This window comes from Typopeltis vanoorti, chromosome 11 (genome assembly GCF_054136105.1).
Source record: "Typopeltis vanoorti isolate ZY-2024b chromosome 11, IOZ_Tvanoo_1.0, whole genome shotgun sequence".
Lineage (NCBI taxonomy): Eukaryota > Metazoa > Arthropoda > Arachnida > Uropygi > Thelyphonidae > Typopeltis > Typopeltis vanoorti.
Genome location: NC_143559.1, coordinates 21,140,404 through 21,158,506, shown reverse-complemented (window position 1 = coordinate 21,158,506; position 18,103 = coordinate 21,140,404). Strand labels below are relative to the sequence as shown.

The window sequence follows — 18,103 nt, the reverse complement described above, 5'->3', positions numbered from 1 at the left end:
AAAATAAAGTGGTGAAAAAAACCAAGTGATGCCACTAGCAACTACCATGGAGACCAGCATGCAGGCACCGCATAGGAAATGTGCAAGACCCATGCGGTCCAACATATGACTCAAAAAACTCTACACATCCACTTCACCAACATCTGTGGCCTAAACTCCAACATGAATAATGTCCACTACCACCTACAGTTTACCAAACCCCACCTTCTCTTCCTGGCAGAAACTCAAATCTCACTCCCCCCCCCCCCCCCAGCACCACTTATCTCAACCTTCCAAACTACTCACTCTTTAACAACTTTCTTCCTAAGGGTGGTCTGCACATACATTCACTCATACCATCCAGACATACCTTGCCAGAGAGCATCCAACCTAGAATCACCCAACTTTGACCTTCTTTGGTTGAAAATATTCCTTCCCCACTCAGTCCAATTCATCTGCTGTCTCTATCACTCCCGCAACCAACCACCCTGAGCTCTTTAATTTCCTCTCCCTAAAAATCGACTATCTCCAATCCCACTTTCTCAACAGCGAAATCATCCTCCTTAGGTGATTTTAATGTCCACTAGCTGGCTTTCCTCCTCCACAAGTTGTACAGATCTTGCAGGCAGAGATGCTGAAACATTTGCCATCACTAACAGCCTTGTCACAACTTGTCCAGATGCCAACCAGAATACCAGATAACCCAAACCACTCCCCAAACACCCTAGATCTTTTCCTCACCAATGACCCCTACAAATACACAGTGAAAGTAGTGAGCCCCCCCCCCGGGCAATTCTGACCACAACCTAGGGCTCATCTCCTCCCCCATGCAACAATGTTTACACAAACACTCCCATACAGGAGTAGTTTGACACTATAACAGTGCAAAGTGGGACAGCCTCTGCAACTTCTATACCACATTCCCATGGTTGGACTATTGCTTCTGCCCTTCCAACCCAAACATATGCACCGAGCTCATTACCAAAGTAATCCTCACCAGCATGAATACATACATTCCACACAGCACTCTGAACTGCCATTCCCTAATGAAACCCTGGTTCTCCAAAAGATGTGCCAAGGCTGTAGAGATGAAACACCAGACATACCACAACTGGCTGAAATCAAGAACCTCATCCTCCTTCAAAGCTTACACCGAAGTCCGTAATAGATGCAAAAAAACAATCAATGCTTCCAAAACAGAGTTCGAAAGAGCAAAAAGCAGGAAACTAGCAGCCTGTCCAAATGGCAGCCGAGCCTTTTTGGTCTCTCACCAAAGCAATTGGCTGTAACTTCTGTCCAACACTATTTCCACCCCTATCATACCCAGATGGCTCTACTGCATCATCACCCACAGAAAAAGCCAATCTTCTGGCTTCATACTTTGCTTCCAATGTATGTTGAAAGTTTATTTTGCACTTGGTTAGACTATAATAAATTTAGTTTAATCCTTTATCCCAGTGTGAGCAAACAAAGTTTGCACCTGAAAATATCTTCAGGACTGAGGAAAGGTAGTGCAACAGCAGGCAACTCGGAGCAAAGGTGGACCAAGCTATCATCGATCCTATCTCAGTACCTTCCCTTAATGCATAATATTATATATATCCGCAAGGAATGTGTTTTGCATTATGGGAGATACTGAGATTGGAGTGATGATAGCATGGTCGACCTTTGCTCCGAGTTGCCTGGTGTTGCATTACTTTTATTACTTACGCTTGGATAAAGGATTTGCTCACACTTGGATAAAGGATTAAACTAAATTTATTATAGTCTAACCAAGTGCAAAATAAACTTTCAACATCATTCTCTAAATCCAGAGTAATTTATTAAAAAGGTGGCACACTGTTTAGCAACTCCTATAGGTAGAGATGACCTATCTATTGCTTTGCCTTGGTATCTCCACCTCTGGGCCTGGCTCCCAATGATGAGACCTCAATAAAGGTTGAAACCTGTCTGGGTAGTGGCCCTTCCCTTAATGCATAACATTATACATATCTGCAAGGAGATGTGTTTTGCATTATGGGAGATACTGAGATAGGAGTTACGATAGCTTGGTTCACTTTTGCTCCGAGTTGCCTGGTGTTGCACTACCTTTCCTCAGTCCCAAAGATATTTTCAGGTGCAAACTTTGTTTGCTCACAATGGATAAAGGAGTAAACTAAATTTATTATACTTCCAATGCATGCATAACTGACAATGGTAAATGTCCCCCAAATATTCCAGTCACCCAACATACAATGCCCCCTATATCCTTTTGCCAGGATGAGATCAGAAAAATACTGTCCAAATTAGACACAAAAAAGTCGCCTGGCCCCTGATGGCATTCCCCCAATTGTTCTGAAAGTTTGTGCTCCAGAACTGACCCCTATCCTAGGTCACCTATATATACTCTCTTACTCCACTAGAATCTATCCCACAAACTGAAAATTGGCCTATATTCAGCCCATTCCCAAGAAGGGTGACAAGTCACTGCCATCCAATTACCGCCCTATCTCATTTACCTCAGTACTCTCAAAAGTAACGGAAAAAATCATCAATTCCCAACTCCTATACTATCTTGAAGACACCAAATAAATGACCGCCAGTATAGATTCTGCCACTGCTGCTCAACAGGAGATCTACTTACATACGTCACCCATCTCTGGGCAAATGCTATGGAGAGGTTTGGTGAATCTCAAGTGGTTGCACTAGATATCTCCAAAGCCTTTGACTGGCACAAAGGTCTGGCACAAAGGCCTACTAGGCAAACTACCATCATTCGGTCTGACCCAGGACCACTGTAATTGGATTGCCAGTTTTTTGTCTGGACACTCACTGTATGTGATGGTGAACGGCTTCCTATCGTCTCACCATTCAATTAATGCTGTGGTCCCACAAGGTTCTGTCATCTCACCAACCCTCTTCCTGCTATATATCAATGACCTACTGCAATTGACCTCCAACCCAATACACAGTTTTGTAGACGACAGCACACTACACTCCTCGCTTGCATTTGATAAGCTTTACCTTACACAACTCACCTCAACCAACACCACCCTCAACTCCAATCTCCAAACCATCATACAATGGGGTTCGGATAACCTCATAAATTTCAATGTCAATAAAACTCAGTTCTTCTGTGCTATTTCCCATAAAAAAGAACCTTTTTTCCCAGTCTCCTTTTTGACAATACCCAAATTTCCAGACAGTTTTTGAGATCTCGCTTCTTGGAATCACCCTCACATCAAACCTCTCCTGGCATAAACATATCACAACTATTGCTCCTCAGCCTCAAAAAAACTAGGATTTCTCTTTCGCTCAAGACATTACTTCACCCCCAAACAGCTATTAACATTATACAAATTACAAATCCGCCCAGCTATTGAATACTGCTCCCACATATGGGACGAGGCCCAAAAAAACTCGACTCAATACAGAGGAGAGCAATTAGATTCATCAATGATTCATCCCTTACCAACCCCCCCCCCTCCACTTTCACACAGACGTATGGTCTCTGCAGTATGTGTTTTTTTTTTTTTTTTTTTTTCCCCTATTTATAAAGTATGGGAAATTGTCATACAAAATTGTGTAAAATAATCTTTATAATTTTATTTTATTTTATTTTTATTGTGTGTTCAGTTATATGTTTAATTTACTTCTATAACACGTTACTGCACGCATATTGAGATTCCATTGTAATCATGTACCCTAACTGTATGTTATTCCTAGTATTGTTTGAATTACTGTACTGATGATGTCCCTAGATACTTGGAATGAAATATTTATGTATTAAAACGTATCACTGTGGTTAGTATGTGTTTTTTTAGTGATGCTGCAGTATGTATATTCTACAAATATTTCCATGGAAAATGCTTATCTGAAATAACATCAATAATTCCTCTGCCCAGTACTAAGCTCATGGAAACACATGCAGCTACTGCACAACATCCCTTCACAGTACACCTAGAAACAAACAGAACAAGTTTCTTTTCATCTTCCTTCATCCCTGCAACTGCTGCATTGTGGAACAGTCTCCCACCTGCTGTGTTTCCCAAGGAATGCAACTTAAAGTCATTCAAATCAAATGTAAACAAATTACTCCTTTCCCAATTCACTACCCATACATGGTACTAATGTACTATAGATTGACCAACCAACCTCCTGTGTATGGGCTCAACATTAAAAAAAAAAGATGCTCTCCCCATGGAAAAACACCATATGGGTTCTCCACTCTCTTTACCCCTGACCAACTTCTTTATGGAGCATTTGAAAAAATGGCCTTAAACTCTGCCTGCATAAAACTACTGTCTGGCTATGCTATGTGGATGATGTGTTCTCCATTGGCCACATGGCCTGGATATACTGTACAATTTCTTAAAACACCTAAACAGTCAACACCTCAGGATCCAGTTTGCCTTGGTAAAGGAAAACAGCAGTCTCCCATTTCTAGATACTCTGATTACATTCCAGCTTGATGGATCTCTGGTATTCTCTGTTTACAGAAAACCTACACATACAGGTAAATACATTCACCAGCAGTCACCTTCCTCTCCTAAGAAGATGGGATTATAAAAACCTTATATAACAGGGCAAAATTAATCAGTTCTGATAACTATTCCTAACTACTGAATTTGACCATATCTTTAACACTTTCTTAGCCAATGGCTACAATCCACCCATCCTTCTCCCCCTTCAAAGCAGAGATTACTCAAAAATCTATCACCATTCCATATATCCAGAGCACATCCAAAAAATTAACAAAAATCCTAAGGAAATATGACTTTACCTTACAACCAGAGACCACATAAGAAACTGGCACATCTCTTATCTGCTCCACCAAAGACCAGCCACATCCTCTAGACCAGTGTTTCCCAATCTTTTTGATGGTGCGGACCCCTGTAGCGAATGTTAATTCACCGCGGACCCCATAAAATCCAAAATGGAAATTTTTTATATTTTACATATCATAAAGATGAAATAATAAATTACAATTTTACAACACTAAATGTGTCATTTATGACAATGCAATACTGTTATAAATGGAGATGTTTGGAAGAATATGAAACATATCAATTAGGCCAGGTGTGAACAACATGATAAGATAAAGTTTAATGAAAATAAACTATCGCGCGGAACCCCTTTGAATTACTCGTAGACCCCCGGGAGTCCGCGGACCACAGTTTGGGAAACACTGCTCTAGACCAACCAATAGTATACTAGGCTCCTTGCAGTTGCAAACTGTCCTACTACATCCAAGCAGGCAGGACAGACAATATCAGGATATCTGAACACAATGACTACATCCAGTTCCACGAATACAGCCACTCAGGACTTGCTGACCGTGCTTTGGACACCCACCACAGGATATGCTGGAAGAAGGCCACTCTATTACACTGCAGCAAATATAAATGTGAAAGACTATTCCTTGAATTTGCCTCAGCTCTGAAAACTTTCCAAACCTCAACAAATGTGAGTGCATGAGACTGCCCCATACAACAAAAATACTTATGAGAATCTTAACACGAAGAATTGCAACTAAAGTGGAAGAATTTCTTGGAGAAGATCAGTTTGGTTTCAGGAAGGGTAGGGAACAAGAGATGCGATTGGACTGTTAAGAATAGTAAGTGAAAGAAGTCTAGAAGTGAATAAAGAAGTTAATCTGTTATATAGATTTTGAGAAAGCTTTTGACTATGTAAAATGGGATAAGATGGTGGAAGTAATGGAAAAGATTGGTATAGATTGGAAAGACAGAAGGCTAATTATCTCACTATATATGGGACAAACTGCCATGGTGAGAGACATATATGGTACAACAGAACCAGGTATCATTGGATGAGGAGTAAGACAAAGCTGTTTTCTGTCACCAATTTTGTTCAACATATATTCAATGCTAAAAGAAGCACTGGAGAATTCGGAAGAAGGAATAAAGACTGAAGGTAGACAGATATTTGTAATAAGATACGCAGATGACAAGGCATTACTATCAAACACTGAAACAGGACTACAACATCTATTGAACAGATTACTGGAATCCTGTATCGATTATGGAATGAAAATTAACATCAGAAAAACAAAGGTAATGAAAATAGCAAGGAAAGAGGCAAATATGGATATCAGAATAAATGGGGAAAAATTGAATCAAGTAAAGACATTTAAATATCTAGGAAGTGTTATTAGCAGTGATGGAAGATGTAAAAGTGACATAAAAGCAAGAATAGCGATGGGAAGATATGCCTTTAATAGAAAATGGAATTTATTCATTAGTAAAATGGATAGAAACCTAAAGAAAAGACTAATAAAATGTTATGTGCAGAGTGTTGTCCTCTATGTATCTGAAACTTGGACATTGAAGAAAGAAGAAATTAAGATTTTGGAAAGCTTTGAGATGTGGATTTGGAGAAGGATGGAAAAAATCAGATGGACAGATAAAATAACTAATGAAGAGGTCTTAAAAAGAGTAGAAGAAGTCTGTTAAGGAGGATAAAAAGATGCCAGGGAAACTGGATCGGACATATTCTTAAAGGTTCTTTAAGAATTTACTCTTCCTCTGGGTCTTTTTCCATCTATTTTTCCTTCGATGGCATCAGAGATGCCATCAAAGGAAAAATAAATGGAAAAAGACCCAGAGGAAGAATAAGGAAAACAATGCTAGATGACATGCTCAATGGAGACAGGTGCACAACCTTGAAAGAGAAGGCTCAGAACAGAAGAAAGTGGAAGGAAAGTTTCTGCTACTAAAAGAAGAACCTGCTCAATTGCAGAATACTAAAGAAGAAGAAGAAGAGACTGCCCCAAATTTGGGAAATGTACATTTTAAGATTATCAGCCCAATGGCCAAGACAACCCAATTTAGCCCACCATTTAGGACTCTAGGCTTGACCTATTCCACCTCATTTGTCCAGCGTTAGTGGCTTTGTGCATATATCATTGTTTTGTTACATTGCCTGATGATGGCAATGTAACATTGCCAAAATATAGGAAGGTATTAATAAAACTTTTTTTATAATTATTATTGTAGTAAATTGTCATTTTGTGAAAAATTAAAAGCTACATGTAACAAACATATAAGCTTATCTACAAGAAGTTGATAATCTGGTCTATTATTTTGGGGTTATAACCACTGAAAATGACTGCTTCTTTGGAAGTAGAAATTTCTCTTTGAAGTAGACAAAGAACAGATAAGATGAGCTCTTGAAATAAGGCATTTAATAATGCCATATTTCTGAAGGATAGTGATATTCAATTTGTTAATAAAGCTTTTCATTCTAGTTGAAATATCCATATTTCTGAGAGATGGTGAGCCAAAGTGTGATAGATATACCACACAGAGAATGAAAGCCTGCAAAAAAAAAAGATGTTGATAACCAGCCATCCAATTCTCTTTTTAGAACACTGAGAAAAGATCTCAATTGATTCTACGATGAAGGTTATTGATTTTTTGAAAGACTTCTAATTATTCACATGGCTTATTCCAAAAGTGAAAATAGTGAAGCAATATTGAAGGTTTTGTATTTAACATTAAAAAAAAAATTTTTTTTTTTCCAGTTGATCTAAATAGAGGTTATCAAGGATGGGAAAAAAAATTAGTGAGCCCATTGCAATATCTTCAATTTGTCAATAAAGCTTTTCATTACAGTTGAAATATTCAGAATATATGACTAATTTGAAGAGGTCTAAAATATCTGATTGAAACCTAGATGATAAAAATTGCAGTATGCCAGCTACAGGAGCATTTGTCAGCTATGTCAAAACTTACTAGTAAATCTGCTGCTGGATAAAGATATTATGCAACTACAATAACAGGTAAATAAACCAGAATATATAAAGATTGACTTTTATGGGTGCTAAAATCAAAAATTTAATGAGTGTGATTGAAAAACAGAAAAGAAAAGAGATGGCAGTTCTCTTAGGTACAAACAATTTAAATACTAATAAATAATATAAGAGTGGATACGAAACAATTGTTGAAAGAAGTCAGTGATGAATGAGAAACTAAAATTAGTCTGTTACCAAGAGATGATAATAATATCAGTGGTGCCAGTGCTGTGTGGCCTCCTTTGAGGAGTTGATGACTCCTAGGTTTCTGGTAATAATAACATTTCAAAGGAGAGGTATACTAGATTTATGAATATATCATTATTTAGTGAAATTCTAAGTTGGGAAGCTTTATATTATACAGTGAGCAACTTTTTAGCACCAGTAGATTTATTCTAGATTTCTGTATTTTAATCTGGTTCTTGAATTCTTTTGTACATACCAGTGAACTCCATGAAAGTCTGTTCAAATGTTGATGCTCGAATTAAGTAATTCTCAAAGTTGAAATCTTTCTTAGCCTTTTCCATTGTAGAATAAAGCTGACCCAATGTGAATGGATTATGAGGAATATGATAACATACAGTTCTCTGTTTAAAGAGAGAGAGATATAAGGAAAATTTTATCAGTAAATCTACAAAAATTTCAATGAAAACTATTATTTGTATCAAAATAATGTAAGCTTTAACGGTATATGTATTTTCACAGTTTATGCATTGGACTGATACTTAATACAGACAAAGTACATAAAATAATGGTGTGCAAATTACCAAGATCTATGAAAATCTGATGTGAAAGTAAAGTACACTAACTCGTTTTTAATTATTGCTTTTTTATAATTGTCTTGTTCCTTAGTAAGTAAAAATATTATTGAAAAAAAGTTTAAAAGTAATTACTATTACAGTCAGTCTCCTTGTAGAATTATTATTGTTTTGTTTTATTTTATTTTTCTTTTAATACAGGTACTAAACAGAAAGCTTAACATCAAATTTTTGCATGCCACTTGAGGCCTGCAATAAACAAGAAGCAGTCAAAATGACTGCATTGTCTTGTTTTTTTAATGCTAGTCCAAACATTCCTGTGTAAAGGGTCTCCACCTTGACGTGGTGGTTTGTGTATCCCTATGATCCAAGCTATACTGGTGATAGTGTTTATAGCAGCAGAGCTTTCCAAGCCAGAGAGAGATTAGATGAAGAGCCACCCTCATCCTCCAGTTGGGGTTGAACATGAGGTCGACAACTCTATCTAGTCCAAGATCTACTACTAGTGACTAAACAAGTACTTTTATCAGGTAATCTTTACTGGAAGAACTTCAAGAGACTGGAATAATAGACTCTGAATAACACTGTGGAATGCAAGAAGTTTGTATAGAGTCATAGCATTTCAGAAACAAACATAAATTACATAGATATGAAATGGATAAGAGGGGAACATAATTTGAAGAATGCTAACTTCTTACTACTTTATGTGGAAACATGAAAGGAACAGGTTTCATTATTAGAAAAAAAAGTATGTAATCTCTGAGTGAATTTGAAGCTTTTAATGAAAGAATATAATCAAAATGGTTTGAATACTTTTACTAATGGACATGCACACTGTAGAATCTGCAGAAGAGGATAAATAAAAAGATGAACCCCAAGAAAAACTGGAAAGGAAAAAAATTGTTGGAAACTATAGATATATTGGTTTTCAATAATTCATGAAAAAAAAAAGCAAATATCAATGGAGAAAGATGATTAATTTCGCTGCATCTAAAAATTTAATAATAAATAATATGTTCATGAGGAAGCATATAACAAATGGACTTGGAAATAACTGATGAAATTCGTCATCCAGGGTAGCTGAAATCCTTCTTTCAAGATCTAAAATCGACTGAATATTAAATGCTAATTTTTTTTTTTGTTGCTCGAAGTTGGTTGCACAAATATAAATTGTGTGAGCTCCAGGCTACCAAATAGTTTCTCTAAATCTGGCAATATGGGTATATCTAGGAATAACGTAGGAATAACTTTCATATCGCCACATTTTTTGAGAAAGGAAATCCGAGCACGAAGCCTTACCTTGTAAAACAGATAATTTTCCTAACTTGCCTGTTTGTTTAGTGAATTCTTCCCCATGAAGGAGAATAGTAAGTCTAATCTTTTTAGACCTGATGAATATACATTTAACCAAACGGGGCCATACCATAATCAATAGAAAATATGTAAATTAAATCTGGAATTTTGGAGCTACAGAACCTGTGTAGCTCAGTAGAAGTGGCGCTTGCGCTCTACAGCGCTTGACTGCACGAAGAAAGGATTTGGTGGTTCAAATCTAGTCACCGACTAAAGGAAATTTTTCTAAGCCTTTTTTCGGCCGGTTCCCAAGTTAGTCGATCTCTGGCACGGGCTAGCGGATTTTTTCTCCCGGAAACTCGCGTTTTTCGTCCCGTAAACTCAAGAAAATCGACTGTAGAACCCACACTATTTTCAGACATTAAAAATATTGTGTTAGGGTTAGAGACCATGAGATGGCGGCACTAGCTTGCTGCCTTCTTCACTGCGTACCAATGAATTAGTGATAGCCTTGGGCCAGCTATCTCTCTGATTGGCTACCAGTGGAGATTGAACTGCCCACTCAGTCTCCAAAAGTTAGATAGGGTAAATGGCCCCGCCTACTCCCTATACGGGAACAACATAGGCGTTAGCTGATTTTTTTTTTCTTTTTTTTTTTTTTTTCAGGTTTAATCAATTTCAATATTTCGTCTCAGTAACAGAGATATCATCAGAAATACAATATTCAGAATTCATCACCAACTTCTCTAACACCTTAACAACCTCAGACACAGATTGATTGGTCTATAATTTGTAACCTCAGGTCTTATCCCCACTACCCCTATTTTGTGAAGCAGAGCAATTTTTCCTACCTTCCATTCCTTTGGAACTCGTCCTATTGCAAGACTCATGTTAAACAGAGATGTACCAAAGGTGCCATTAATTCCATAGAGAAGTCTTTAAAGATATAACAATATACTCTAAGGTCCTATTACCTTATTAACATCAAGTTTACTAACTTCCTCATATACTTCCTGCTTTAATCTTCAGTGCCCTATTCCAACCATACCCTCTACAACTCCAGCTTCTTATGATGAAATATGTTGATAAAATGATCATTAAATATTTCAACTATATTGTCTGCATTGGTTACCAATCTTCCGATGTCATCAACTAGCATCATCCTCTCATAGTCATTTATTCCTCTATTTGCCACATATCAAAAGAACTCACTAGAATTTTTCTTAGTTTGATTGGTTAATTTATTCTCATACTGCACTTACACTTCTTTACCAAATGAATCACCTGGCCTTCTCTATGTACTCTTCACGTAACTGATCATTACCAACATTCATCTTGTTTTGCCTTCACAAAGTCTTCTTCCAGATTTCACATTTAATCTCTTCATTCATCCATTTTACTCCTACTTTGTTTAGCCTCTTCACATTTTGAATACATTCAGATATTGCTGCTATTAAACAGAAATAAAAAAAACTTGAAGAAATGATGGATAATGATAACTTACATGATTTTATCATTAACAGTGAAGCACAAGCCACTCAAATACAAAACAATAATAAGTATACTCTTATCCGGAAATTTAATAATCTACAAAGGATACAAAACAGATCTAGTCATAGTGAAGCCCGTATTAATGCTGAAAAAGTTGTAGTGAACAAATCTTCTCATATTTTAACGGATGCGGAAACGGATATAAACGGCAAAGGTCTCAATTTCATTCCCTCATCAAAATTTATCCCTAAAGAATCTCTCCTTACAAAAATAGAAAAGGCAAGTTCACTCATTCCTAATCATTTGGCGAAACTTCTTCGTATTGAATCGATTTTCATTATAAATAATGCTAAACCTCCAACAGATAATATTTCTCTGCCTGAAAGACAAGCCCTAAAAAATCTAAAACAGAACAGTAACATTATTATTTTACCTGCTGATAAAGGCAATTCCACAGTCATCCTCAACTCCAAAGATTACCACAACAAAATGCTTCAATTACTTGGAGATAGTTCGACATATTCAATTCTTCAGGAAATCCTACAAGAGAATTACAAAACTGTACAAACAACTTGTTAAAGACTGCGAGTGAACTTCCTCATAATGTTCGCCTCTCTTTACGCTCTCTACATCCTCTTATCCCACGCATCTATGGAGTTCCCAAAATTCATAAAGAAAACATCCCTCTTCACCCAATTGTGGAAGGAATTGATTCACCTACATATAAACCTTCAAAATATCTAGCAAAGTACCTCAAGTGTTTCTCCAATAAATCTTCATCTTTCATCAAAAACACCACAGATTTTGTTTTGCATATAAAAGATATTCCCATCAATGAAAATGACATTCTAGCAAGTTTTGACATTATATCTTTGTTTACTAACGTTCCTACAGATGAGGTACTTACATTACTAAAGGACAAATTATCCAAAAAAATGTTTGCTTTATTAAAACATTGCATTCATTCTGGTTACTTCAAATATCAGGACTCCATTTACAAACAAAAACAAGGCCTGGCAATGGGCAATCCTTTGTCCCCAGTTCTAGCTAACATCTTCCTTGAAGATTTTGAAACGAAAGCCATATCTTCCTTCTCATTTAAACCGAAAGTTTGGAAAAGATATGTTGATGATATTTTCATTGTTTGGAATCATGGACACACATCTCTCATAGCTTTTCTTAATCATCTTAACATCCAACATCCTAATATAAAATTTACTGCAGATCTAGAAAATAATAACTCCTTGCCTTTCCTGGATGTCGTGCTTACACGTTGCTCTGAAGATTAAAAATCTCTATATACAGAAACCTACTCATACCAATAGATATCTGCATAATCTTTCTCATCATTTTCCACCACAAAAACTTGGAACTATATCTACCTTAGGACATAGAGCACGCGCTCTCTCTCTCTCTCGAATGAACAAGATGAACTACAAAAAGAAATAAATCAACTCTCTCTTATCTTTAAACAAAATGGTTACTCTGAAAAAACGATTAAGAAATTTCTTCTGGATCCTCCTAGACAGTGCACCACAGAAACTATTAAATTTATAGGCAGCATCTCCATCCCATACATTAGCACAGTCTCTAACAAATTAGCAAAAGTCCTTAAAAAATATAACATCAAGACATTCTTCACCACCCTTCCAAAAATCCGTTCTCTAATCAGCCATCCAAAGCCTCCTCATCACAACCTAAAATATCCAGGTGTATATAAATTATGGTGCGATTGCAATATTCCTCATTTTGGACAAACTAACAAATCTGTTGAGCAACATATAGAAGAGCATACAAGAGACATCTCTTACAAAAGATCACATGCAACTGCGTTATCCAGTCATGTTCTTTTTTCAAATAATCCTAATGATGATTAACAAAGCCATTCCGTTTGCTGGGATAGATCAGAAAATATTTTTCGCTCTGATGATGAGTTTGAGAGAAAAATTATAGAATCAAGGGAAATCCTTCTGAATCCTGTCCACTTAAACAACAATTTGAGTTATAACATCCCAGAGAGCCATGCTGCAGTTATTCAATATTGGCGTTCACGTGAGTCTGCAAGCATGCTTGCAATAAACAATGGCACGCCTGTTAGAACTTGAAAAAATACAACGTTTTTTATGTATCAATTATGTGTGGCGATTTTTTAAAAGTGTATTTTCAAGTTTTTAGATACTTCAATGTTTATTACTATTCTCTTCCTTTAAGAATACCTGATGAAGGCTATTATAAGCCGAAACTAGTTGTATTAATCTTATTAAATCTTTATAAGTAATCTTGGTTTTTAAGTCATTAAATCTATTTTTAAAAATGTATCACAACAACCAAGTTGAAGCATATAATCACACACACACACACACATATATATATATATAAAACTACAAGAAGGGATATGTCTATCTGTCTATATATATATATATATATATAGAAGTTCTTATTATTATTTTATTATTATTATTATTGTTCCGGGAAACTCCAAGGAGTCGAGAGACTCATCGAGGGAGGCCCTAACATCATGTCAAGAACAACTATTCAACATTCACACAGTATCTATCATACCTTGCCTTGAACTCATTCACGGTCGTAGCACCCACAACAGACTCTGGAAGCTTATTCCACTCATTTACCACTCTCCAAGTAAAGAACCTAGCTCTAACACCCTTGTCAACCACGCTCTTGCCCAGCTTCCATGCATGGCCCCTAGTCCTCCCACCACCAGTCATATTTTCAAAAATATCTTCTGGATCAATCTTATAAAAACCCTTCAGTAATTTGAATGTCTCAATCATATCACCCCTCCTTCGCCTATCGTCCAATTTCTGCAACCCACAAATCTTCAACCTATTCTCATAAGGTTCATTCCACAGACCTGCTATCATCTTGGTCACTCGTCTCTGGACCCTCTCCACTTCCTCCCCATCACGAAGAAACCCTGATGCCCATAACTGGGCACAGAAGTCCAGATGGGGTCTTATCAAGGCTCGATACAGAGGAACAACAACTTGTTCGTCTCTGCATGTTAAAGTATTTTTCAGAAGCCAAGTGATTTGGTGAGCTGTTTTAGTTACTTTTGCAATGTGCCCCCTAAACTTCAACTCCCTATCACCAACACTCCCAAATCCCTGGCCTCATCAATCTCCTGGAGTATGATTCCACCAATGCGATATACTGCTGCTATTCTTTTCACCCCAAAGTGCATAACCTTACACTTTGCCACATTAAATTGACATCCATTTTTCCTAGCCCAGTCCTCCAAACTATCCAAATCATCCTGTAAAATTTTGACATCCTGTGCACTCACAATTGCTCTACCCAACTTTGCATCATCAGCAAACAAGTGAACACTTCCTCTCAGATCCTTTCCAATATCATTGATGAACAAATTGAAAAGCAGTGGTCCAAGAACAGAGCCCTGTGGCACTCCACTAGTCACAAGACGTCTTTTAGACTCCACTCCTGAATAAACCACTCTTTGATATCTCTCCTTCAACCACCCTCTTATCCATCTCACCAACCCTATATCTATACCCATCTGCTCCAGTTTACTGATTAGGGTTCCATGTGGTATCCTATCAAAGGCCTTGGCATGGTCCAGTAGTATCACTGTAAATCCATTACCCCTATCCAGTTCATTATAAAACGTGAGCAAGTTACTGAGGCATGATCTACCCTTCACAAAACCATGTTGTCCCCCATACAATATCCCATTTTCATCTATCCAATCCTGTATTCTTTTCTTGACTAATTTCTCTAAGACCTTGACAATGATTCCTGATATGCTAATCGGTCGGTAATTTACAACAGCAGTCTTGGAACCACCTTTATGCAGTGGAACTATTTTCCCCTCTTTCCACCCGCTCGGGACTAACCCAGACCCGAGACTCAAATTAAACAAAATGGTCAAGGGTACCGACAATTCTTTAGCTGCTTCTCGTACAACACATGATTGTTTGCAACTCAGGTGATCACTCTTACTGACCAGGGGAAGATTAGACACTCCTTTCACAATCACATCGTCTGTTGATATAGCCAGATATAAGACTTACTCTCATGTACCCTATGTTACATACTGTCCAAGATTGTTCTCCCTTAAGATTAACTGAATAATTCCTTCTCCTTATTCTCCGAGTTGCAGACAACTATTTATTCTAATCGGTATTTTAAAAACTGAAATCACCCATAATGATCACCCTTTGCTTGCTCATTAAGTCAAATTGCTTATACATTTCTTTGTCTCTGACCTGTAACAACACCCACCAAATATCTCATTCTTTCAACTTTCACTTCACACCATACAGCCACTTTTTGCCCTTTGCATTTCAACCTTGTGCAAACATAATTCTCCTGCTATCATCAGTAGCTTTCCCCCCCCCCCTTCTTGCCTTTCCTATCTTCACAAGGAAGATCATATCCCTCCATTTCTATTCAAGATATCATTCTCATCCAACCATGTTTCACTTATTCCAACTATTTTCGAGCACAAACTCAGTCAATGCAACAATTTCATCTTCTTTATTCTCAATACTCCTAATATTCATAAATAAGCATAAAATTTCATTTCATTGTCTATAATCAGCCCTACTCATTTTGCCCTCCCATCTGTGACTTTTCCTTACTTGCTCCTATCTGCTCACCTTTTGTTCCACATACCCCCCCCCCCCAGACCCAACCTCCATGTATTCCAGGTCATTTCCTTCTCCTGTGCTGACCATCCTCATACATGCACAATCTGTCTTCCTTAACCCCTTCCCCTTTGGACTGTTTCCCTGTCCAACTTGTATTCCTGTTCTCACATTCTCCTCTCCATTCACAGTCTGACCCTCACCTGGTCTACTCTCCTGCTCATTTACATCATCGCTCAACTTAATCACTCATTATCGTTTGTTTGCATCACTCACTACAATTTCTTCAGGAAGTAACCTTTCCTTATGCATCACTCCATCACGTAGAGCTCCATTTATACCTCAAACTTATCCCACACATTCACAAACTACATTCTCTTCTCTTCACACATTTCCATTCCAGACTTTTGCCTTCTCCACCACAATTCATCATTGTTATACTTAGGCAACACACTATCTTGATTACCACACTATTATCTTTCACTCTCAATAGTCTCCTGATATCCAATTTTAAATACTTCTTATGCCCAGTTAAATCATTTGTTCCAACTACAACTATTAACTCCCTTGCATGCTTATTTCTCATATCAAGCAGCTCAGTCACCATGTTCATTCTCCCTCTTGGAAAACCGATCTTTTGCACCCGCTCATCCACTAGACCTTTTACGATAGAATTTTGATATAGTGATATTCTTGAGTAATTTGCTATCTCTCTCCCCAGTATCTTATTTTGCACTCTTTTGTTTATATCTACCATGCGTTTAATTTCATTCTGTACATGCCTCATCTCATTCCACATCATAATCATTTCATTCAATTCTTGCATTCCAGTAGTTTGTTACCACTATTGCTTCATCAGTTAAATACATTACTTCTGCTACTGTAATTATTCACGGTGTTGCATTACAATGACATTCTCCACACTCATGATCTAAATACACGCACATCTACCATATTTGTCCATGCATTTGTATTATACTCCTGACAATGAACCATCTTAGTGAAATCCACACCATGCATCACACTCGATTTTTGCACTGTGTGCCGGATTGATCTAGTTCTCACCACCGTTTTTGACCAACTGACTTTTGTTGTGCTCTTCCTCCCAGTCCCGAAAAAGTGCTTTGAACTGAATAACTTCCAAACACAAACATGCTTCACTCAATCACAACCAAACCAGATTAATATTATGTTAGTTATAATTATATCGCTAATAATATCTGAAGTTATCTTTTTTTTCTCAAACCATATGTTGCAGGAGACAGAACTGTTTGCCTTCTATTGGTGATGAACTGGCAATAAAGAAAAACAAACAAAAAAACATACACTGAGTTAGATTTGCATTAGGAACACCCACCTAATAATGCATTGGTTCAGCTCTCTGTGCAATCAGGGCTTGCAGATGCCTAGGAACTAATACCACAAGGTGCCAAACATCCTCCATGCATAACTCGACCCATGTCCACTGCAACTACTCTGTCAGTTCATGCTCATTCCGTGGAAGAGGATCAGCAGTTACACCCTGTCCTAGTATATCCCACACATGTTCATTTGGGTTACAGCCAGGGCAGTTTGGGGCTCAAAGCAATGTGACAAATTCATTGTCATGTTCCTCCAACCACTCAGTAGTTGTATGAGCCTGATGGCAAGGTGTGTTGTCCTGTTGAAAGGTTGCACTGTGGTTGGGGTAGACCTCCTGCAGATATGGATGGAGATGGTTGGCTAACAGGTCCCTGTAGCATCCACCAGTCAGGGTTTGTGAGATAATAACCAATGGATCTAATACATGCCAGGAAAAACTCCCCCAGACCATAACACCAACTCTATCAGCCTGTTGTACCTCAACTGTGCAACCACAGGATAGAGATTCATGCTGTTTATGCAAAATGCAAATCCAGCCATCAGCATGGTACAGCAGGAAACAGGACTCATCACTCCAGATAACCTTCTTTCATCTGTCAAGGGTCCATTGCCAACATTCCTTGGCTCATGCAAGGCATTGTTTGTGATGCCTGGCCATCATGCGTACCTTTGTTGGTCTTCAGCTGTGGAACCCCAGGCAAAGCAAGGTATGGCACATGGTGCATGTGGAAATGAGTCAAACTGCCTCATTGCTGTACTGGTGGATGAGCTATGTGACTGTTGCATGTCACTGCTGAGATACC

At 37.7% G+C, this 18,103-nt stretch overlaps 1 protein-coding gene across 1 annotated transcript in view; it reads right to left on the bottom strand.

Annotated features, from left to right (window-relative positions):
- Positions 1-8,181: 8,181 nt before the first annotated feature.
- Positions 8,182-18,103, bottom strand: part of LOC150101360 (ATP-binding cassette sub-family A member 17-like) — a 198,198-nt gene continuing 188,276 nt past the window's right edge. The window contains exon 14 of the mRNA XM_090400780.1: positions 8,182-8,358. Coding sequence (XP_090256906.1) covers positions 8,182-8,358 — 177 coding nt within the window. The remainder of the gene's footprint in view (positions 8,359-18,103) is intronic.